Source organism: Neltuma alba, unplaced genomic scaffold, assembly GCF_004799145.2.
Source record: "Neltuma alba isolate B1F8T4 unplaced genomic scaffold, ASM479914v2 tig00002446_pilon, whole genome shotgun sequence".
In the NCBI taxonomy this organism is placed as follows: domain Eukaryota; kingdom Viridiplantae; phylum Streptophyta; class Magnoliopsida; order Fabales; family Fabaceae; genus Neltuma; species Neltuma alba.
Genome location: NW_021632864.1, coordinates 924,163 through 946,726, shown reverse-complemented (window position 1 = coordinate 946,726; position 22,564 = coordinate 924,163). Strand labels below are relative to the sequence as shown.

At 34.7% G+C, this 22,564-nt stretch overlaps 3 protein-coding genes across 3 annotated transcripts; all 3 read left to right on the top strand.

Annotated features, from left to right (window-relative positions):
* The first annotated feature begins 3,498 nt into the window (after positions 1–3,498).
* LOC114728216 (inactive protein FRIGIDA) lies at positions 3,499–7,891 on the top strand. Its single transcript, XM_028915100.1, has 3 exons — positions 3,499–4,618; positions 6,295–6,470; positions 6,562–7,891. The coding sequence occupies exons 1-3, from the start codon at positions 3,514–3,516 to the stop codon at positions 7,039–7,041; spliced, it is 1,761 nt and encodes a 586-aa protein (XP_028770933.1). The 5' UTR covers positions 3,499–3,513; the 3' UTR covers positions 7,042–7,891.
* A 1,521-nt stretch (positions 7,892–9,412) lies between these two features.
* On the top strand, positions 9,413–11,101 carry LOC114728475 (GDSL esterase/lipase At5g08460-like). The gene is made up of 5 exons (XM_028915395.1): positions 9,413–9,650; positions 9,751–9,878; positions 9,943–10,185; positions 10,282–10,537; positions 10,881–11,101. The coding sequence occupies exons 1-5, from the start codon at positions 9,413–9,415 to the stop codon at positions 11,099–11,101; spliced, it is 1,086 nt and encodes a 361-aa protein (XP_028771228.1).
* Positions 11,102–13,439: 2,338 nt separating this feature from the next.
* Positions 13,440–21,559, top strand: LOC114728208 (cleft lip and palate transmembrane protein 1 homolog). Its single transcript, XM_028915087.1, has 11 exons — positions 13,440–13,798; positions 14,865–15,011; positions 15,108–15,222; positions 15,313–15,508; positions 16,400–16,437; positions 16,756–16,991; positions 18,395–18,488; positions 18,596–18,786; positions 19,119–19,338; positions 20,287–20,454; positions 21,124–21,559. Exons 1-11 carry the CDS (start codon positions 13,592–13,594, stop codon positions 21,273–21,275), a joined length of 1,764 nt encoding a protein of 587 aa, XP_028770920.1. The 5' UTR covers positions 13,440–13,591; the 3' UTR covers positions 21,276–21,559.
* Positions 21,560–22,564: the final 1,005 nt, after the last annotated feature.

The following is a 22,564-nucleotide window of genomic DNA, read 5'->3' as shown; positions in this document are numbered from 1 at the left end:
TTTATATTTTGTTTATAAGTCATTTTGCAGAATTTATGAAGGATTAATAAGGGTCAGTTTGGATTGGCAGTGGAAAAAATAACTTATTCTTAATCTAATTTTTTAAAAAAGTAAGATTGGATAAAAGTTAAATTGGATAAGGTAAATTGTGTTTGGATTAGAGTTTAAAAAAATTAGTTTGTAAAAATTAGATTGGTAAAAAACTGTTTTGATTATAATTGAATAAAAATAAGTTTGTTTGTAAAATTATCAAAATAAGTATGAGTTTTAATAAATAATGAAACATGATTAAAAAATAAATTCATATAATATAATAAATTTAAATTAATTTAATATAAAGAAGTGAAATTTAATGAATGAATTAAATTTTAAAACATTAAAGAAATCATAAAAAAATATTTTAAATATAAAGGTGAAATATGATAAAAATAAATTTATATCATACTCTTTTAATCTTAAATATAAGACCGAACGACTATAATAAATTTAAATTAATTTAATATGAAAAAGTGAAATTAATTCAAATTGTTTCCCCCACACGCATAAAACAGAGGAGACGAGCTCGAAGAGAGGAGATGTGTGAAGCGGGAGACAAAATCACAAAATGAGCAGGAGGAGAGAGGATTTTTTTGAGCCACCAATAATTGCCTATAAACCCAATTAGCTAAAGTAATAAGCAAGAAAAAAGAGCTTTTGAAAAAGCTAGGTTCAAACCAACTTTGACCTTTAAGTGATTTGAGTCAAAAGTTTTGCCAAATACAACCATCTTGACCCAAACGTGATTAATCCTCTAAAAATCACTTATTTCATATCTAATTGTCCTTCTAAACACACACTAAAGGGGTGTTTGGATGGAAACCAAATTATGGTTTCAGAAGTACTTTTACGGTTTACGAAGTAAATATGTGGAGGAGTTTGCTTCGTTTTACAGAAAAGTGCTTCTGAGAAACACTTCTGAGGGTTACCAAACACCCTCTAAAACTATCAAATGGTGTCATTAATTTAGATATTGCTAAGTTATTATGATGAGTTGAGAGATACTTGAGTGGACTTGGTTGGCTCAATAGGACTTGGCTATGTTTTTTCAACCCTCTTTTTCCTTTCATCGCTGTTGGATCAAAATTTCAATAATTTACCTGTAATATTGTATACAAATATTATTATAATTTTATTTAAAAATATATAAATAAATTTTAACAGTCCAATGATGATAAGGGCAGAAGAAGAAAGAGGAGGGTAAGAGTAGAAGAGATTAAGAGAAAAGTCAACAAATCCAAATTCTTACTTATGACTTAATTTAACTTTTGAATCAAAAGCCACATAATTTTAAGTCTTGATTATATACTATCTTTTGTCTTAATTATAAGATTTTGTTTGTAAACTATTATTTATATACTAATTAGGAGCAAAGGTAGTATAACATAACCTCAAAAATAATATTCAATTGAGTTGAAAAAGCTTAGTTAGACATGATAATATGATTAAATGAATTGTAGATTTTTAGCAAATTATTGTAGTGCTATCTTTGAATGACGCTCAATAATTAAATTCTCCGGTTGATGTAAACATAGAAAGCTTAGTCTTGGGATTTGACCGTTAAAATAAAATCCATTTGGCAACAAAAGTTGTTCTTCAACAAATTTTTATATTAACTCTGTATACTTAATATAAAAGTTGGATAGCTAATTTAAAAATATTTTAAAAATTAGTTAAGTTGATTATTTATTATAAATATATGTTGGTCTATCTAAACTATTGTTTTGAATCATGTGCATTGAAATATCCGTTGATCCGAACCTTTTATAATCAATAGAAATATTTTAAAAAGAGTAAGAGATGCAATAACTTGAGATTTTATATTTATCATTACATTCAATTCTCCAATTAACTCTTATATTAAATTGAATTGGTAGTACTCTTTGGATTCTTAATGTAGGATTTAATTAACTATTTTAAGTAAATTAAGAATGATAATTAAATTAATTAATATGATATCTTTTTAAGACACCTTAAGTATCATTTTTAATTCTCTTTTTTTCTCTCCTATTTGATTATTGTTGGAGAAATATAATTAGGATTAATTTAAAAAATTAATAAGTATGTGTATTAGATCTTATATATAAATCTATATCAAAGCGCCGAGTATACTCATCTAATTCTATATTAAGTAGTCGGGGAGTAATTAATACTCTTTTCATCTCTTTTCATAAGCAAAAACTATCATTTCCTTTTTGTTCTTAAATATAAGTAACATTTACAAGTTATGTTAAATTCTTGTAGCAAATTTTCTATTTTATCCTATTAAATATTTATTTTAATACTCAATATATTTATTATCTTATTTTTCAAACTATCATCTTTCTCCATCACATATTTTCTCTCTTTCATAATTCTTTCTATTATAATAATTTTCTTATTATCTTTTTTACACTCTCACCCCTCATAAATAAAAATATTTAAAAATTTTTTTATTTTTATCTATTTATTATCCTTAATTAATCTTTTGATCTACCTAATAGAATTCAATGTTTTCTATAAAAAGCGAGAGGGGGAAGTAGCAAGTACCTGTGTTTGTTTTAGGGGTGTTCAAGGCCGGCCCATCCTGTCGGCCCGTTCCAATTCTGGCCTTATTAGAATGGGACGGATCTGTCCTGAAATTTTTCGGGACGGGACGGGACACGGGACAGGGTCGTCCTGTCCCGGTTCCTTTTTTTTTTTTTTTAAATTTTTTATCCTATTTATATAATATTTTTTTAATATTTTTTTAAAGATGAGACTATTATATGGAACTATAGATATATTTATTTAGAGTTTTTATATTTGTTGATGATTTGAGATTATTGATGATTCGAATTTTTAGAAAGTTTTTATTGTGTTAAAAGCTTTTGTTTAGAATTTTAATGACTATTATATGTAATATTTTGAGCTTTTGTTGAAAAGTGTCCAAACAAATAAAAAAGAAAATAAAAAGATGTTTTTATAAAAAGCCTAAACCCAAAAAACTATAATTAAAAAAATCAGATTTTATTTAAGAAATAAAAAAAATTAAAAAAATAAAAGATATATATCAGGACGTCCCTTGTCCCGTCTTGATTAGAACCGAGACAGCACCGGGACACGGGACAGATTTTCTGTCCGTTACTGTTCATCAGAATGGAACTGGAACGGGCCTGTCCTGATCCCTATTCGTCTCGCGAATAGCCGTAGTTTTTTTTGAGTCCAATAGGAGCTATACTCCTTAGCCAATATGAGATATACGGTTAATAATCTAAAAGAAGAAGAAGAAGATATTTTTATATGTTATAATGATTTTTTTGCCAGCCAAATATGAAATATCCGGTTAATATCATATTGAAATTGAATTGATTCCTTTATTATTTTTGCCTTTTATTTCTTGGGGTGTTTCACAGAGAAAAATTAACTCGACTCTGTGTCGAGCGTCGTCGTCTTGATCAACCGGGGCCCGGGGCAGAGTTTTTTTTTTTTTTTCCCCCTCCGTCGGAAATTGTTAATATGGTTAGGGTTCTTTCCCTCTTCGGTTCGCATCTGTGCTCTGATCCATCCTCCATGCCGATTCCCTCAACTGTCTTGAATTCTATCCCAATGACTGGTAATGTACCTGTCAAGGTGGAACATGACCCAGCAGCATCAATTTCAGTGTCTTTGCGATCGATATCGTCCCAGCCTGTCAAAGGAGAGCCAGATGATCTTTCAAACGGTCAGCTTCCATTGATGGTGCCGTCAGTCTCTTCAGCGCATGGAGATGATAAGCGTGCGGCTGAAATTGCGAAATCGGTGAGTGAACTCGGTAATCTAGCTTTTGCTATAAATGCTTTCAAGAGCAGGTTTGATGAATTGCAAAAGCATCTGGATTTCATCGACAAAGCCATCGACACGAGGTCCAAAGAGCTTCCTCTTCCCTCCAATACAACGCAGAATACGGTGATAGTGTCTTCTACTCCTTCGGCAGGAGGCAATGTTCATAGTACGGAACCTGTGAGTGCCCAGCCTACTCTGGTGAAGGAGAATGCATTGCATTCGAATCAGAAATTGAAAGAGAAAACTGAGAATGGGGACGGAGGTGGGTCCCTAAATGATGTTCTTTCACTTTGCCGAACGATGTGCAGCCGTGGCCTCCGTAAATATATAGTCTCAAATCTATCACAACCAGAGAAACTCCGTGAGCAAGTTCCCGTGGCGCTCAAGAGTGCCCCGAAACCATTGAAACTCGTTTTTGAATGCATTGGGCGATTTTTTCTCCAGGGAAGCAGAGCTTACAACAAAGACTCCCCCATGATTCCTGCTAGACAAGCTTCAGTTCTTGTTTTGGAATATTATCTCTTGTCCGGTTGCACTGATAATGAGAAAGACATTGATCCTTCCTTGAAGGAAGAAGCTAGCTTGTCTGCATCTGCCTGGAAGAAAAGACTGATCGTCGAGGGTGGTGTTTCAAAGGCTTGTGAGATTGATGCAAGGGGTTTGATTCTTTTCGTTGGTTGCTTCGGTATTCCAGCTGGTTTCCGACACGAAGAGATACGGGATTTGATTCGTTTGAGCAATCCTAGGGAAATTATGCATGCCCTTCGTCAGTCTCGTGGCCTTCTCAAGAAGGTTTCAGGTACTGCTTTTTGTATAATTTCATTGGCATTATTGCACACATGAGACTCACTGATTATGTATCGTGTTCAACAATTTTTAACAATTTTAATACTAAGCTATATAGTTCTACAGCTTCTCACTTAGTTTGACTAGAAGGGGGATAAAAGAATTATAATGAGAAGAAAAGGCAAAGTGTTCTTGGTTAAGACTAGAGTTCCAAGACAATAGGATGGAATCTATAGGACACGTAACCGGGCCAACAATTTTGTGAAGGTTTGTGCCACTCTATTAGGCTATTAGTTGTAACGCTTCTCATTGTCAAGTCATGTGTAATTTTTGCTAAACAAGTTCTCTGTAGAGGATACGATCAACTATGGTGTTATTGCTACTCGAAATCAGAACTGTAATTGCAGCGAAGGGTTCATTTTATTTTGTTGATATACAGAAATTACTGCTCTTGGTTTATGAAGCTAAGTCCTCTTAGGTTATCCATTTCAACTGACCTTTTAAAATATGAGCTACCCATCTTAGGTCCCATTCAGCTTGGGAATTATTCAACGAACCAAAAAAAAAAAAAAGTTCGCTACCTTAGTCAACTTCACTCGGAGATAGTCGAAGTGTTGAACAGTTATTGAATCTTGCGCGGAAAACAAGTATTGCCTGCAAGCAGCAGTGAAGACTGTTTAAGAACTAACTGAAGAACAAGGGGTAGTCTGTGATTTTTCTAACTATACGAGTATGGTACTTTGAATAATTAATATTGATCATCAAGATTCATTTGGAGAGCCAGGATACAATTGTTTCACTGGGAGCTGAATGATTTCCCCCAATATCTCTTGCTGGAGCTTAACCTCAGATCATTGTAGCCCCCCCCCTTCCCGAGGCGGCCTTTTGGGGTGGGGGCAATATGATCATTCCAGTTTAGTTCTGATAGTTTTGATGTAAACTAGTCTGGCTTCACCCTGAATTTGTTACATGCCTGGATCTGAGTTCGGGGACGGGCCTTGTGCCTTTTATATGGACTTGGGCCTGTTTATAATTCACGCAACATGCAGATTCTGGTGAAAACTCCATTCAACCTGTCCCAACCCAATACGTTAACATCCTACTATAAACATCTTACTAGGTATATATTTTCAGAGATTATAGGTTTTAAGGATAGCTCATGGCAGAAGAAATTACAAATGTTGAAGGCTTGTTTGTGCAATGTATCCGTTAAAATTTTTACTATTCTGTGTGACTGGTGGACTGTTTCATCTTATTTTAGGGGCTGAAAGCTTTATTGAGTTGGTTAGTACTTTCCATGCCTTGTATAAGTAATGAGGGGTGTTGATCGGATTTATAGTTCTTGAAACAATTAGTTCTACCGGTTGCAGTGGCGAAGGGGTTTCATCTTCTAAGTTATCATCTTTATTTTCATGATTTCCGTTACATTCTTGCTCAACATCCACTTTTTACAAAATTGGATTTTCTTCCGATCAATGTATTATATTAATTTTTTTTTCCTTCTTGACATTTGTATACTATTCCCAATTGTTTTGGATGCTAAATTTGTCATGACAATTGATATTTTGTTGCATTATTCTCTGATTGATTAATTTATTCTTCTGGAATGTTGATGAATGAATAACGTGTTGTTTTCTAATGTTCTGAAGCCTAAACCTTGTATAACCTTGCTATTTATAACTGCCACAGATATTACTGATGGATTGTTGAAGAAGGGCATGGTTGTTGAAGCTATTGACTTGGCATATATATTTGGATATGAAGAAAAACTTTCCCCTCAGACAAATTTGACTTCATATTTGCAGAAGTCTGAAGATTCTTGGAAGAAAACTAAGCAAGAAACTCGTGGTTCAGCTACTGCATTGGTATGGGCTGATAAGCGCATTAGCATTGTTTATTCGTTGCATTGTTCTGTTGTGGATATTAACTATGACGATACATGTTGATCTTTCACAGAAGCAAGCTGATGAAAAATACTTAGCTACTCTGAGGTCTGTAGTAAATTGCTTGGAAGGTCACCAAATTGATCACGCAGAATTTCTTCCTGGATCGAAACTAAAGGAGAAGATAAGCAAACTGGAAAAAGATATTGATGATGCCAATAGAAAAATCCAAGACAAGGTGGTGTCAAAGAGAAAAATGGATAAAAATGATTCTTCAAACAAATTGAAGACTCCAGAATCAAAGCGATCAAGGTTGCATTTAAAAGATCCACCTCTAGTATCATCTCCACTCTCCTTTTTGCATGAGCAAAGGACTAGTGGTAATATGGATGGAAATAGCTTGTATGATGGTTCATTGACGGCACATGTGCTGAGCAGACCCTCAAGTCATTTATACTCTCCTGCATCATCTGTACAACTTGGATCTGCTGCAGGGCCTTTGCTGGATGGTGTCTTTGGAGGTACATTAGCAGCTGGGGCGGCAAGCTTATAGGTGCTGCAATTGGTGGCACAACTGCTTCATTTTCCGCATATCACGGAGATATAGCATTAGACAATGTTGGGACAATGCTGAATACCAATGACCATCTTTACAGACGGCTTGGAATAAGGGAATCTGTATTATCTCACGAGAGGTCAGTTGGACAGCCTGCATTAGCACGAGTAAGTAGTCTGTATGGGGTCTCACCATCTATAGAGAGTTTTGCTGGTTTGCCAGATCATCCTTCTTTGGGTTCTACTAGTCGTATTGGCGGCGCTGATCTATATAGCTTTGCTGATGCCATTTACGAAGCGGACTCATTCCAGGCCAGCAGTTCTGCTAAGGCCGCCAATATGCCACATGTTCTTCCTGCCCATGGGTCCTCATACATGTATTAGATATACTCCAGGTCCTGATGCATCTCTTGATCAGGGCAACTGGAAGCCTGCGCCATCGCTAAACTTCTACACTGGGAAAATTAGCCTTGGCAAACTGGCTGAGGATGATATTTGTCCACACGAACCCGTTAACTGCAGTGTTGGCTAAACTAAATCTGTCGCAGATTTCTGTGGATATTGTGCTGAGCTGGTCTTCTGTCTTTATTTTAGTTATGTATCCCCTAAGGGAACAAAGCTGTAGATGAGTGCAATGTTAAAACATTTCTCAAAAGTTATCCATTTTAGAGTATTTTGGTGTTACTGGGTAGTACAGGTTTTCTAACTTTATACAGCCTGCTTATTATGTAAATGAGAATATCTAAGTTCCTTGTAGCAGCCAAATCTGTGGCCGGGGTTTCCTCCACTGTTTTGATGATTTGGCCCCGCTTGACGTTTGTAATTCCAACTCATTTTGATCTCTCAAATTGGTTGGACTCTCATTCATGTACTTACTTATAGTAGGTTAAATTCTGGGAACAATGGAATGGACTGAGAAGACAACATTGACAATGATGAATCTTTTACCCTGTGTTGGCATTTGAGAAACGGGAAGGGAGGGGAAGGAAAATTTTAAGGAGATTAATTTAAAAAGTCGAAGAAGTAGGGCTTTGAAATTTTAATAAAGGGAATATATAAGATAAAAAAGTAATGAATTTTAATTAAGAGTTTTTAATCACATTTTTTTTTTGTATTTTTCAAATTAAACTCATTAAAATTTTTTTCATTCCGCTCCATTTCTCTCGTAGACTCGTACCAAAAAGATTAAAAGAGAGTTAATGCAGGTAGGAAGGACAGATTGAGTCATTTTGACTGGGGATTATTTAAATTAATTTTATTTGGTTTGATTTTAAGGAGAACTATACTTGAGGACCAAAATCACAAATTAATTATTAAAAAAGTCATCAAATATAACACTCATTAGGCAAGTTTATCAGTTGAATATTTTACAACTAGAAAAATAACACTATTTACATTCAAACAACACATTTGCAATATTTACTATTAGAATAATGAGTATTTACCATTATTGGTTTTTAAAAATAAAATATTTGTGAATTTAGTCCTTGAACATAATTCTCCCTTGATTCAATTGAAATTCCATCTAGCTGGATTTATTAATTTAGATAATAGAAGATATGAAATCTTAAAAATATTTAATATTATTATACATGAAGTTAATTTTTTTCAATTTTTTTATGCAATCTATTTTTTTGGGGTAAAATATGCACTTTTTTTTTTTTTTGGTGAAAGCGTATTTCGTAAAAGTAGGTGTTGCTGGCATAAAAATCAAAGGGAGAATTGTAATTAAGTTCTGATAAAAAAAATATAATTATTAAAAAGTTCTAATGACAACTGAGTAGTTTGTAATGACAAGTTATAGAATAAAAAGTAACAACTTCTAATTTGTCATTAGAATTTTTTTATAGTTATTTTTTGGGACCTTATTGTAATTTTTCCAAATTCAAAACTAATAAAAGGATACATCATACGGATACATTATTCTAAATATCGTAATTATTGTATATTTTCCATTATATGTCTTTTCTTGCTCTTCAATCTAATTGAGGAAATCTCATATTAGACACAGATATTTATGACCATTAAGTCCTGCAAATAAAATGAACTCAAACTCCTAAACCTCATATCGCACAGTGATTTGTAGAGGCAGTTTTCTTTGGACTTCGCGTGTTACCTTTTAGGCAGTTATGATGGGTTTGAAATAACAATTAGATTATATCAACAACTTCCCCAGAAAAGCTCAAAAAGAAAGCATAAGAAGTGGCAGTATAGCGTGATCACTCAAGCAGTTTCTTTTTACACAAGTAAGAAAAAGCATTAAATCTTTGTCATTTCTTCCGTTAGTTCCTCCTCCTCCTCAGCATAAGAAGAGAACTGCTTTCAACTTTGGAAGATGTGAGAAGAAAAAGAAGAAGCAGACACAGGAAATGGATATGCCGTTTTGGAGCCTGCTTCTGATATTTTTAAGTCGAAATGTTGTGGTGGGGGCTCCTCCTCCTCCACTTTTCCCAGCAATGTTTGTGTTTGGAGATTCCCTTGTTGATGATGGCAATAACAACTACCTCAATTCTCTGGCAAAAGCCAACTACGTTCCTTATGGAATCGATTTCCCAGGTGGTCCAACTGGCAGATTCAGTAATGGCAAAACGCTGATAGATCTTCTGGGTAAACAGAAAAAAACCAAACAAAGGAAGTTGCTTTGGTTATCTTTTTCCTCGCTTAAGAACTGCAAAAATCAGATAGTTATTGAGTTTTCACTTTATAGGGGAATTGCTGGGTCTTCCTTATCTTCCAGCTTTTGCAAATACTCTCTCAGAAGGAAGCAATATTTCTGCTGGTGTAAACTATGCTTCAGCAGCGTCTGGGTTTCTTGATGAGACAGGATCCAATCTGGTATTCTCTCGGCTTAATTCTCACACAAACAGTTCTACCATAATACTAAAGCATAGTTTTGCAGGGAGATCATGTTACCATTGGCCAACAGGTCCGGAATTTTGAAACAACCTTGAAGCAGCTGAAAAACCAAATGGGCGACACCAATCTAAGTCAGCATTTAGCAAAGTCATTGGTTGTTGTCCACCTTGGAAGCAATGATTACATAAATAACTATCTCTTACCAGAATTATATGGAACAAGCTTGATCTATAATCCTCCAGACTATGCTGATCTCCTCATAGGCCTTTACAAGAAGTTACTTTTGGTAAAGACACTGCTAACAACAATACCAATATGGTTTTTCTGACATTGACAGCACGCAGATATAATGATATCAAGTATTACTATGTCTTTTTTTCAGGACCTGCACAATTTGGGACTAAGAAAATTCTTGTTGGGAGCTGTTGGACCACTTGGGTGCATACCAAATCAGCTAGCCACAGGCCTTGTGCCACCCGGACAATGCAGATTTGTGGTGAATGAAATAGTTTCTATGTTCAATGATAGGTTGAAATCGTTGGTCAAACAGCTCAATTCAGATCACCAGGGGTCCATTTTTGTCTATGGCAACTCTTTTGGAGCTTTCAGTGACATAATAAATCACCCAAACACATATGGTAAGAAATGTCTCTCCCATTGTTTGCATGTCAAAAATTAAAGAGGCTCTCAGTTAAATTCAAACAATCATATTCAAGTATGTATATACCTGGGAGCAACCATAAAGGTCTCTTGGGGGGTGAGGGGTGAGGCTGCATATATTTGTTCTTCCCCAGACCACACCTGGTAGGAGCCTTGTGCCCTGGGCCACTCTTATTTATATGAATATGCATGTTAAAACTTTAAAATAGTAGACTTCATGACAAATGCATTTCTCATGCATGGTTTTAATCTTTTTCATTCTAGTCCTCTTTGTTCTTGTAAAACAAACTGAGCCTTAAATGTGAAACTTGTTTGGAACAGGGCTTAGTGTGGTTGATAGAGCATGCTGTGGAGTTGGAATGAGGCAAGGACAAATAACATGCCTGCCTCTGTCAGTTCCATGCCCAAACAGAGACCAATTTGTGTTTTGGGATGCCTTTCATCCTACTCAAGCCGTCCATGAAGTTCTTGCTCATAAGGCCTTTTCAGGACCCCTCTCTGATTGCTATCCTGTTAATGTGCAGCAAATGGCTGCCATGTAGCCACTTAGCTTTACATCCAAACTTAGATCATATGTATGTGTTGGTCTTGAATCAAAGAGATTAATTACTATGATTTATCATGGTCAAAGTTTTGTGTTGTCTTACTTGTAATAGTCAGATTTGTGCGTATATATAATCATTAAAGAAACATCAAAATTTGCCACCAAACAAAAAGAAACTTCAAAATTTATTTCACCATATGCTAATATTTTTACTAATATCTGTACTCCGAAATAGTCTCTCCAATTTAATCTTTTGAAATTGACTTATTGAGTCTCTCTCCCCCCCCCCCCTCTCTCTGTGTCTGTGTTGGGGGGAAGGCAGAACTATTCAAGTAGGGGAAAAAAATAAAAGGCAAAAGTACATATTTGATATTTTAACTTTACCTAAGGTTTTAACTTGGTCCCTTAATTTTAAAAAATATAGTTTTAATTATTTAACCCTAAAAATCATTAGTCTAATGATTTTTTGTAACGATCATGATAGTTTTGAAAACTGAAATTAATGTTAACATTTGAGAATAATTTATCAACATTCTAGATCTTAATATCATCATTTTTCATCAATAGTTTTAGAGTCAAAGAACTAAAAGTATACTACCTCTGATTCTTAATATAAGAGCTAATTAACTAATTTAAATAGATTAAAGGAGTTTGTTAAGTTAGTTATTTGTAACAAACAGGTATTATCTTTTCTAGAATACCCTTATTGATCATGTGTATTAGTTACAACTACCATTTGATAGAATTTTTAACATGTGCAACTACTACAAGAATAAATAAATATATGAGAGACAAAGTGGATTTGAGTATTATATTTAGGACCAAATTGAAATTCAAATTACCTTTTATATTAAAAGCCGGAGGTAGTACATTTTAAATTTAAGAGATCAAATTTTAAACCTAATTTAAGTTAAAAGACTATAAGTATGCTTTAGATTGGGTTCACTTGGTTAGGTGAGAATAAAAAGCATATATGAGAGTCCAATTTTGTAGACCATGGAAACACGAAACAATTAACCACACAAAGCCCATACATAACAAATTGAACTAGATGGAGTGCTTAAACTAGAAGAGATAAAAGGAGAATTTGGGAAGCCAAATAATTATTTTTCAGAAGCACTTTTCTATAAATCAAGACAAACTCCTCCACATATTTACTTCGTATACTGTAAAAGCACTTCTGAAATTATGGTTTTGATTTTATCCAAACACCTCCGAAATAAATTACAGATCTGACCCATATAAAAACCTCGCGAGTCTTCACACTTCAATGCCTTGGCGAAGAAGCAGAGATTGGAGGAAACAAACTTCACTGAGAAAAATTATTTTACTATTAAAGTATTTATATATCATCCACAGTGAATATATTCATAAATTTTTTTACTGAGTTGTAATATTTTATTACAAGGTTATTTACTTGAAACATGCTTTGATGGCCTCTTCTTCTCTTCAAAAAAGAAAAAAGTCTTTCCATCCATGATAGAAAACATCCCGTTACAAAATTTAATATCTATAGTTAGTCCATTTTGCTTCTTTTTCTTTGTCTTTTTCTTTTGAGCATCTCAAGTTGCCTCTTCACTGTTTTATTGAGATTTTTCAAGCTCATTCTATCCTGTTCCATAACAGGACAGCTTGAGTTAGAAATAAAAGATTTTGTTCTTATTTTTAAGAAGAGTCATTACAAAGACTATTCTAAACCCACGATAAAACAAATATTTTAAAATTATACATTTTTTACTTCTAAAAAAAATTTCAGGCAGAGGATACCACTTAAAACAATTATTAAATAAGATTATTATATTTGGTAAAGATGGAGTGACAAATGGCTCATATATATAAATTTACTAAAAAGAATATAGATAAATCTTGGCCCGATTTCTTATTAAGTTCCTTTTTTTTTGGGTGAAATATTAGTCTCTTTATCTACATCAAATTTTTCTTCTAAGTTTAATAAAATTCAAGTGATTTAAATGGAAAATTGGTTAATTTAAATCAGCCGAAGAATCATTATAGGATGGGCCAAAAAATTAATTATTTTTGGATCAACCAAATTATAATTAGAATTTTGTAATATAAGATTAAAATGGATTATGGAAAACAATATATTTCTCCGTTTTAAATATAAAATCCTTTTTATAATATAAATTATATTATAAAAAGAGTTTTATATCTGAGATTGGAGGAGAATATTATCTATCACGACAATATGGCAATCTTATTACGATCGTTGTTATGATCTCATCGAAGCCTGCGTGGCCACCCGCTAGGCTACCCTCCTCAGTCTTCACCCTTTACGATCCGTTTTTGAATTTTCAATTCCCTTTTATTCTCCAAAATATCTCTGCAAATTTCTCCTTTCCCTTCCGCTGGGCTAAGGTTTATATTATTACTTCGATACTTCGATTCCATCACCCGCTGCTCCCACTCTCTCTCTCACTCTCTTTCTGAACCTCGGGCACCGCAGCGGAGAGGGATCAGCTCTCCGACGATGGCGCCGCCGACGACCGCTGCAGTAGAAGGAGCTCAACCGGCCCAGGGGAGACAACAGCAGCAGCAAGGTGGCTTTGGACAAACTATCACCGGAATTATTCGGATGGCTGTCTTTTGGTATTTCGCTTCCAAATTCTTCTCTCCCAAGAGACCCACCGAACCTGCTGCTCTCATGTCTAATCTCTTCCAGAGAGGCGAACCGTTGGTACGCTCTCTCGTCACTCCACGGCTTTACGGAGAACTTTTATGATCCGATAGACTGATGCTGCTTCTAGATTTAGATTAATCCGTGCTCAGTAGCAATTAAATCATGCGTTGTCTACACTTTAGGTTATGCCACACTTTTTGATCATTGTCAAAGAATTTATTTTTCATTCCAATGATTTTGAATTAGCGATTTTTCTTCCTAATTAACGAGTGACTCTGTTCTAAAGGTTTACGGGTGTAGGAAAAGATTATGTTGGCATCTGGATGCCTTACTTATGTATACAGCTTGATGCAACTGTGTGTTGATTCGTTTGCTGATTCAGTTGTACCCGAATTACAATCTCATATACGAAGTTTGTATAAGATTTTTCGTTTTTCACCAAATTCGTTTCTTTTTTTAGAGTCGAACCCTTCTGCTGTCGTCGTCTCTGGCTTCTTGTAAATCTTAGATTCTTTTTATAGTCTGCAACTCTTGGCTTCATGGCCACTGAACGAACTAAGATATTTGCTGCTGACAAATGGCCACATAAAACTGATCATAAAGTTTGCTCCTTGTTTGCCAACACCATCTGGTTTATAGATCTCTGCTATCTAATATAGTCCACTTCTTAAGCCCACATTTTACCAGGTTTGAAAGTGCATACTGTTCTTGCTGTTTTCGTAAACTGTACTTGTTTTGTTTACAATTTATGCAAGTTCATTTGGTTTCTTGTCATTTAACTTGAGCTTTTTGAACATATGCTATTTACAGGCTTGAGTCTTAGGTCTTAACTTGACTGATGCTTTCAATATTAAATTGTGGCTGAAGTTGCCTTGTCTCAAGCTTTGCTTTGCATTCTTTTCTTCGGGATAAATCTCTCAAAATAAGCAGTTGTAATTTTATGTAAGAGGAAATGTTTCTTTGCGTACAGAAGGACCGTTGGATCTGATTTGTATTTTGACTCAGATTTATCTTGCATCCTATTGTCAGATTGGTTCTTTCATAGCGTAAATAAAAGGGTTTCCTCAATTATGTAGCTTTATGTTTTCATACTCAAGTTTTATTCAAATGCTACTTTGTTCAGGATATGTGGCTATATCTCTCAGAGCATGAGAAGTTCAATGACTTTGGCAGTGAAAATGCTCTTGTGTGGCATGAAACCAATATACCATATGCTGTTTGGGGACCTGAGAGTACCCGATCTCTTTCTTTGAAGTATCGCCCATCTGAGGTATAACTTACTGGAAATGCTGCTTGTTACAATAAAAGGGTTTCACGTAATTCCCATGTCATAGTAGATTTTTTTTCATTGGTATTAATTTTTCAGGATCTGAAGCACAATGGGAGTCTATATGCTCATGTTTTCTTTGCACGTTCTGGATATTCACCTGACCCAAATGATCCAGAATACCAGCCTCAAGCAGCATTTGGAAGGACACATCGTAAGATCTTTAGCTCTCCACTACTTGAAGTCAGTTAACACGTAAGTTTAAAATTGATTTATAACAGCTCTCTCATGTCATGGATCTCAGCTGTTGTGATATACTTGCCGAAGTCAAAAGCAGATAAAAGAAGGAGTCTTTTGGGCAGTTCAGAAGATTCCAGTGAGGGTCAAGTGGCATCTGAGGTTGATGACACCCAAGATAATTTAAAGGACGATGGCCCTGTGGAATGGGCTTCTTATTGGAAACCAAATATTACAATAAACTTGGTTGATGACTTCTCAGGGTATGTTTCTTGCTGTTGTTTGACGCTTAGTTTGTTCCATCATAAACTATAGTGTAAAATCCTGACCAGTAATCTCTATTCTGGAGGAATTATTTAGCACCAGATGATCAACATAAGAGTCTGTCAGAAGAGAAGGCATTATTTAAATGAGAGCAGAAGTATTGAACACTTCTTTGGTCTTTGGTCTTCAGTCTTGCATGTCGCCATTATCTTAAAAGTTTGATTTATTTAGAAAAATCCCATTTGCTACTTTTAGCATATGCATGGTTCTCATTTCTTAAGATTTTTCCAAACTAATTTATCTTCAATGGTTATTGGCCATAGAAAGTGTAATGTCAGTGAAAGCAATTTTTTGGATTTCTACATCTGGGATACAATCTTTTGGTGCTGTATGATCCATGTTGCCAACCCCAGTGGGGTGAGGCTTGTTGTTGTTTGATAAGATAAATAAGTTCTATATTTAACATTTTATAGAAGTTGATAGCAATTAGCAAGCATAAGCAGATGCATAAAGGTCTTGCTTCACTCTGTCGAGTACCTTTTTAGTGCCTCTCACTTCAAGCATTTTACTGGTTAGTCACCTCAAGTGTGGCTTTAGCCTTCGACTCTAATATTGGATACTTATTCAACCAAGTTATGCTTGGAAGAAAAGATTTAATCATCTGATTTTGGACCTTCCTTTGCCCATATATCCTTTACTAAAGAAGACATATGCTAGTCAATTTTGGATGAATATTAAAAGTGACCTGCATGATTCCTTTTCATTTCTGTTCCGTTGATTCTGTTTTCTTTATCTTCTACTATTACAAGGTGTTTGACTGGCCTGCAAAACAGCCGATTCTCATGAGTCAATGCTGTGTTTTAACTTTGTTACAATTTCCTCGTCTGCAGGTACCCAAAAAAGGGTGCGCCACCAAATATTGCTCCATGTATCCTTTTGGCAATTCTATCTTTTTCTGTGTCTGTGTTTCGTTAATTTTGGCCTTGATTTTTTTTTTTTAATATTTAAAAGAATTCTATTCATATTATTTAAGATTAATGTAATTAATATTTATTAATAAAAAAGTTGCGGATAATACATTTTCTTTATTATTTTTCAGCTTTATGATTACTTATTTGACAATTTCAACATGCTGAAATATTTTCCTGTTTGTGCTAGTCTTTTCTTGTGATAATTTTTTGGCTATGGAATAGGGACTGTGAGTTAGCCAATTTAGAACTGTGTTTCCTTAATGGTGCATGCCCAGACTTGAACATTGATCCTATCTCTGAGGACTACTATCCAATTGTTTTTTTCAATGAATTCTGGTTACTCAGGGATAAATTGATGCCTGTAAATGAGACGGTAACTGAGTTACCTCTTCATTTAGAGGTAGGTCCCATTAGCATGACAAAGTGGCAACTATTCCTGCAGGTTGATCAGTCCTTCCAGATTCACCGTAGTTATGGAAGCATGCTTGAAGGCGAGGGTGATGAGCTGAAGGTATGCATTTCTAAGAAATTTCTAGTGATGCTCTCTCAAACTTCATGCCCCAGATGTTCTTCGTCTTTTCATTTTGCTATTTTGTTTCAGGCTTTGCCTGCTGTTGCACATGGATTCTTTTGGTCGAATATGCATCCCTTTTTCTCACAAAAAGAAATAAACTTCATACCCTGAATTTCTGCCTTTTGATGTATTATAAGTTTATATTGACAGACCTTGCGTGTTGCGTGTTGAATGATGACCTGACATTTCTGCGTATCCTCTAGCTCCCCCCTCTCTATGTTTTTTTAATAATTTTCCAACTGCATCTTTTGGTTGGTTGGTATCATCATAGTCATGCTCTTTACCATGTTTTTCTTCTTTTTTTAATCACTTACACTGTTGTTCAGGTGCTTATACCTACAATTGCACTCCATTGTAGGTTAGGACGTTTTGCTAAAAGAGATGGTATCTGGTGTATATAAAAAATCTAGGGGGACACCCCCGTTTACCTTTTTAAAAATTTAAAAATGAAAATTATTTAATGTTTCAGGAGGATATGTATGTATCCTCTCACCTTTTTACCCCTTTTTTAAATTGACCCCCCCCCCAATTAAAAGATGACTCCCCCAGTATCCTTTTTTTTTTTTTTTTTCTGGGTGGGGGCAAGTCTTCGTGGATAGATTGGTCCCATATTATCCCTTGTATTTTGCATGGGGTAATGGTTACTCATATTTTCCATAGAACTTTAGCCTGCATATGCCTAGAGCTAGGTTTGATGCCTAAAAGCCCAAGGAATTTCATTAGATTAGTCTCAGAGGAGGCTTCAGATGTTAGGTGACATGTGAAAATGTTATCTTTATTAAAAATTGTGCCAGATATTAAAGGCTCAATATTTTGGATTGATATACTAGACAAGGTTTATCATTGCAAATACTTAAATGCTTTATGACCTGCCATTTAAATCTTATTCATTGTTAACTGCTATATTAACTTTTCAGCAACCATACCTTTATTCAATCTTGATAAATTCTACCATTTATAATTGTCATTGATCTGTGACTATCTTGTGATTTGGACCTCTTCTTTATTCTGCATGGTAGCATGTGCATCTCAGTTTTTGATATTCCTGAATCAATCAAAGTCATATTTTTCCTTGCCCTTCTATTGTAGCTAAAGCTACATGTCAGCATATTATCCTTATGAACATTTACCTTAAAATGCTTATCTCTGTTTAGCTTTACCTTGGTTGGCCTGTTAGCAGCTCAGCACTCATACCATAAATCATTATTTTTGTAACAGATAATGGTTTTTAGATGGAGTTTCTAGTGGCTTAAGAGCAACTTCTCTGTTGGTTGTGTACCTGTCTTCTGTGCATTGATGAGTTTATTTCATTAATTACTGATTTTTTTTCTTTTAATCAGAGGGTATTCTTGGAAGGAAATCCTTACCTTTTGGCAGTTACCATGGTTGTTTCTCTGCTTCATTCAGTTTTTGACTTTCTGGCTTTCAAGAACGGTAAGTTGTTTCGTATGACACATTAACTATCTTAATGGAAGCAACGCCAATGAGGAAACTCTGATAACATGGCTTACTTCTAACAACTCTGTTGCCTTCTTTTACAGACATTCAATTTTGGAACAAAAATAAGTCTATGGAAGGACTCTCTGCAAAATCTGTTGTTGTTAGCTTTATTTCTCAGCTTATTGTCTTCCTTTATCTGCTTGACAATGACACTTCGTGGATGATACTTGCGAGTTCTGGCATTGGCTGCATAATTGAATTCTGGAAAATTGGGAAAGCCATGCATATTGAGGTATTTCCTATAGTCTTCACATCGTCTTTTCTATGCGTAAGCATATTTGATCAGTGTGTACTGATGCAGAGAGTATTAAAATGACACATGGTTCATGACATGTACACTGTATGGTCTCTTACTGGCCAGTGTTTGGTATTGTTTGTGGCACTATGATACTTTTCACAGCATTTTTCTTGAAAAACGGAAAAACCTCTGATTGGCTCCTGCTTTTAGGACTATGTTCTGACATTACTTTCCAGCTTTATCTACATCTTCCAATGCTTAAGATCTGTTATTTTTGTATATTGGATGTCTGCAATCAGCAATATTTTTTTTTTTTTTGTCACCAGGTTGATAGGACTGGGAGGATACCAATGTTGAAGTTCCGAGATCGAGAATCATATGTACGGAATAAGACTAAGGAATATGATGACATTGCAATTAAGTATTTGTCCTATGTCATGCTTTTCCTTGCTGCATGCTTCTCAGTTTACTCATTGAAGTATGAACGCCACAAGAGCTGGTATTCTTGGATTCTGTCTTCACTTACAAGTTGTGTATACATGTTTGGTAAGTATTCTTTCATCTGTATTGATCTTTCAGTTAGGAGTGGCAAATGACAAGACGGGAAGTCATGACTTGGTTACTTGGTTGCAACTTGCAGCTGGGCAGGTTGGCCATAGGTCATTAATCCATTTAATGCGTGTTAAAAGATTTTCTTAAAAAAGAGCTCAAACAGCCCATCACCCATTTACTTGGGTGTTTCCTATCAAGTTAAGCAATCCGTTATTTGGGTTAAGACAAGGTAGAAGCTAGTATAACTCAGTAAATTAGGTTAATGATGAAGTTAGACATAAGTTCTTTTGTTTCACTTCAATGACTAAATGGATTCTACTTTAATGCTCAACTGTTGCAGTTCATGCATCCTAATTGAGAGAGTCCTAAATTTGAGATGAACCATTATGCTGTGGGAGCCTGTGATCGTTTTTTTTTTTTTTTTTAATGATGAATTTATCTACTGCTATGGACCATTTTCCCCCTCATGGATTCCCAAAGATGATCATAACTGCGCCTCACATAGCAGAATCTAGTAAATGAATTGAGTTGTCAGGTTTTCTGAACATTTGTTTTGCTATGTGTTTCTTCTCTAGAATTAAATGTGCACACTTTTCAATATACGTGGCCATGGTTTTCTAAACATTTCTTTTACTTTGCTTTTTTCCTCTAGAGTTAAATGTGCATGCATGGTCTTCAATTGTGTAGACTAGAGAATCATACCTTGGGCAGTATTATTTCTCCTTATTGGAGAAATATGTTAGAATAAATCTGGACAAAGTTCGCTGTTGCTTCCTTTTCTTTATGTTTGAACCAAAATAAACTAAATAATAAGCTGATACCCTTCCATGGTGAAATCTTGTTCACCAGCGTACCAAGGAGAACATAAAGCTCGCTCTCATACTCATGGTCATTAAGCTTGTTGGTTTGCGAAATTGACCTTATGATGAAAAATTGCTGCAGGTTTTATCATGATGTGTCCTCAGCTGTTCATCAACTACAAGCTTAAATCTGTTGCTCATCTTCCTTGGAGGCAGATGACTTACAAGTTTCTCAACACGATCATTGATGATCTTTTTGCCTTTGTCATTAAAATGCCAACATTACATCGGCTGTCTGTTTTCCGTGATGGTAAGATTGGTTTCTTATAACTTCCATGAGGTCAGAATTTTGTTTATCATATGCTAGGGTCTAGCGTGAAGAAACTGCTTATGTGAATGGGTCACCTTCTGGTTGAACTGGACATGTTCCGCAACTAATGAGAAATGAGATGTCTTTAGCAGCATTATTTTAGTGTCTTTTTATGATTACTCAAAAGCGCATTGAATTTAGGTTTGGCTGAGAACTGTTAATTGTCATCACGAGAACTGAAAGGATATGATGGGAAAAGCATATCCCATAAGACGGACTCTGTTTACTATTTTAAGTGGGAGTTTTTGAAACTGGAAAGATGGTTCAGCTTTGTCTGTGAGGATCAGGAAACCGAGAGGATAAATCAATCAACTGGGTGCATCCATATTGTGGTCTATATTTCCTTATCTTGGCTATCTCTAACCAACTTTTATGGTTGCCACTTAGCTGGAAGGTTCATCTTCATCGTTGACCTACTGGACTATATTTCTTTTTTGTCACTACAATTTAAAATGAGTCATCTTTTTGGAATTAATCTTTAAAATGTGATTTATCGTTTGGTACCTGTGTAATTTGCTTTTTCTGTGAAGATTTTGCACTATGCAAGTGAGTTTGTTTATCATATGGCCTTTTTCATTGCATTAACTTCTTTTGCTCTTTTCCCTGCAGATGTCATCTTTCTCATATATTTATACCAAAGGTGGATTTATCCAGTGGACAAGAAGCGTATTAATGAATTTGGTTTTGGAGGTGAGGATGACCAGGCTGCAGATGCTGCATTAGTAGACGCTGCAAAGGAGGAGGAGAAGAAAACTAACTGAAAAGTTTTCTAGCAACTACGTTAGAAAATTTCACAGTAAACTGTGTAGAATGTAATGGGGAATTAACTAGTTTTTCACCTTCCCTTTTATTTTATTTTATTTTTTTTTTTACTGTTTTGTTTTCTCCCCAAGGCTTAAAGGCTTTTAGTCGGGCCTTCACTTCCAAATGCTTGCTAGCGACAGCTCAGTTTTTTCAGTTTTCGTGTTAACCCTTAACAATGATGTGTATACCTAGTCATTTCTATTATTTATGAACTATGAATTGTTTAATGCATATTTTGTGTCATATCACAGTCAGGCTTACCTTCCATTGTAGACCGCGTCTGATGCATACTTTGCCCTGCTGTATGAATCACTTCTGTGAAAAGTTTTTGGTCCACAATAAAAAGTCTCCCGATTAATGCTTATTTGTTAAATTTGCTTTTGTAATTAATGTTTAATTGTGATTCTTTGTATTTTTTTCCCCCCTTGACAGCCTTGGTTATTGTATGGCTAAAGTTGGGAAAAAAATTTGTGAAAGATTTAATGACTTAGCTATTATTTTTAATTTTGATGACTTTAACGTAACTTATCGTGATTTGAAGACAGTCCCAAGCATTTGAGCTTGCGCAAGTTGAGGATTAGTCATATTATTTATGAATACTGTAATTTATTATGACTTTTAATATTTTTAACCTTTCTTGCATTTTTGTCTTAATTATAAGAATTTTTATATTTTGAAAACATATACTTTTAAGTCCAAATTGTTAGCTCCATTAGGAGTATTTTAAAATGATATGTTTTGTTTTGCTTAAGAAATTATTTCGAAAATTAAGGGCTTTTTCTAATTAATTATATTGGGTTATTTTAAGCCAAAGACAAAATGATATCAAAAGGAAGCATGATTAATAGGTTACGTACCAAAAATAAACCTATTGAACTAAAATTAGCAGAAAGGAAGCAGGGTTTGGTAATAACATACAAATGATAAGAGGAATAATCATTAATAAGAAAAGAATTTCCTGTCAAGTGAGTGTACGTGTAAGGCGCAAGTTATTCAGAGACGTGAATGTGACTACGATGAAAGGCCTTGTATCAAATGAGGATTTGCCTTTTTCTTCCTGGCATTTAGCGAGGAATCTTGTATCATAATCTTATTGTCTTCGTTATTATAATTGATTTTTTCATCCAAAAAAATTCCTAACGGCCAAAAAAAGGTTTATGATTGAGGAGTTTTTATCCACTTAGGTGACCACATTTGATTCTGTATAATAAATTAGTGTATTATAGTACGTACATAGTTTGGTCCC

Bases quoted from the DNA above. Each gene is read 5' to 3' on its own strand.
- LOC114728216 (XM_028915100.1), top strand. From the start codon at position 3,514: ATGGTTAGGGTTCTTTCCCTCTTCGGTTCGCATCTGTGCTCTGATCCA. The intron at 4,619-6,294 runs GTACTGCTTTTT...TAACTGCCACAG, and splicing joins CCTTCTCAAGAAGGTTTCAG to ATATTACTGATGGATTGTTG. The intron at 6,471-6,561 runs GTATGGGCTGAT...GATCTTTCACAG, and splicing joins GTGGTTCAGCTACTGCATTG to AAGCAAGCTGATGAAAAATA.
- LOC114728475 (XM_028915395.1), top strand. From the start codon at position 9,413: ATGGATATGCCGTTTTGGAGCCTGCTTCTGATATTTTTAAGTCGAAAT. The intron at 9,651-9,750 runs GTAAACAGAAAA...TTCACTTTATAG, and splicing joins AACGCTGATAGATCTTCTGG to GGGAATTGCTGGGTCTTCCT. The intron at 10,538-10,880 runs GTAAGAAATGTC...TGTTTGGAACAG, and splicing joins AAATCACCCAAACACATATG to GGCTTAGTGTGGTTGATAGA.
- LOC114728208 (XM_028915087.1), top strand. From the start codon at position 13,592: ATGGCGCCGCCGACGACCGCTGCAGTAGAAGGAGCTCAACCGGCCCAG. The intron at 18,787-19,118 runs GTATTTCCTATA...TTTTGTCACCAG, and splicing joins GGAAAGCCATGCATATTGAG to GTTGATAGGACTGGGAGGAT. The intron at 19,339-20,286 runs GTAAGTATTCTT...AAATTGCTGCAG, and splicing joins AAGTTGTGTATACATGTTTG to GTTTTATCATGATGTGTCCT.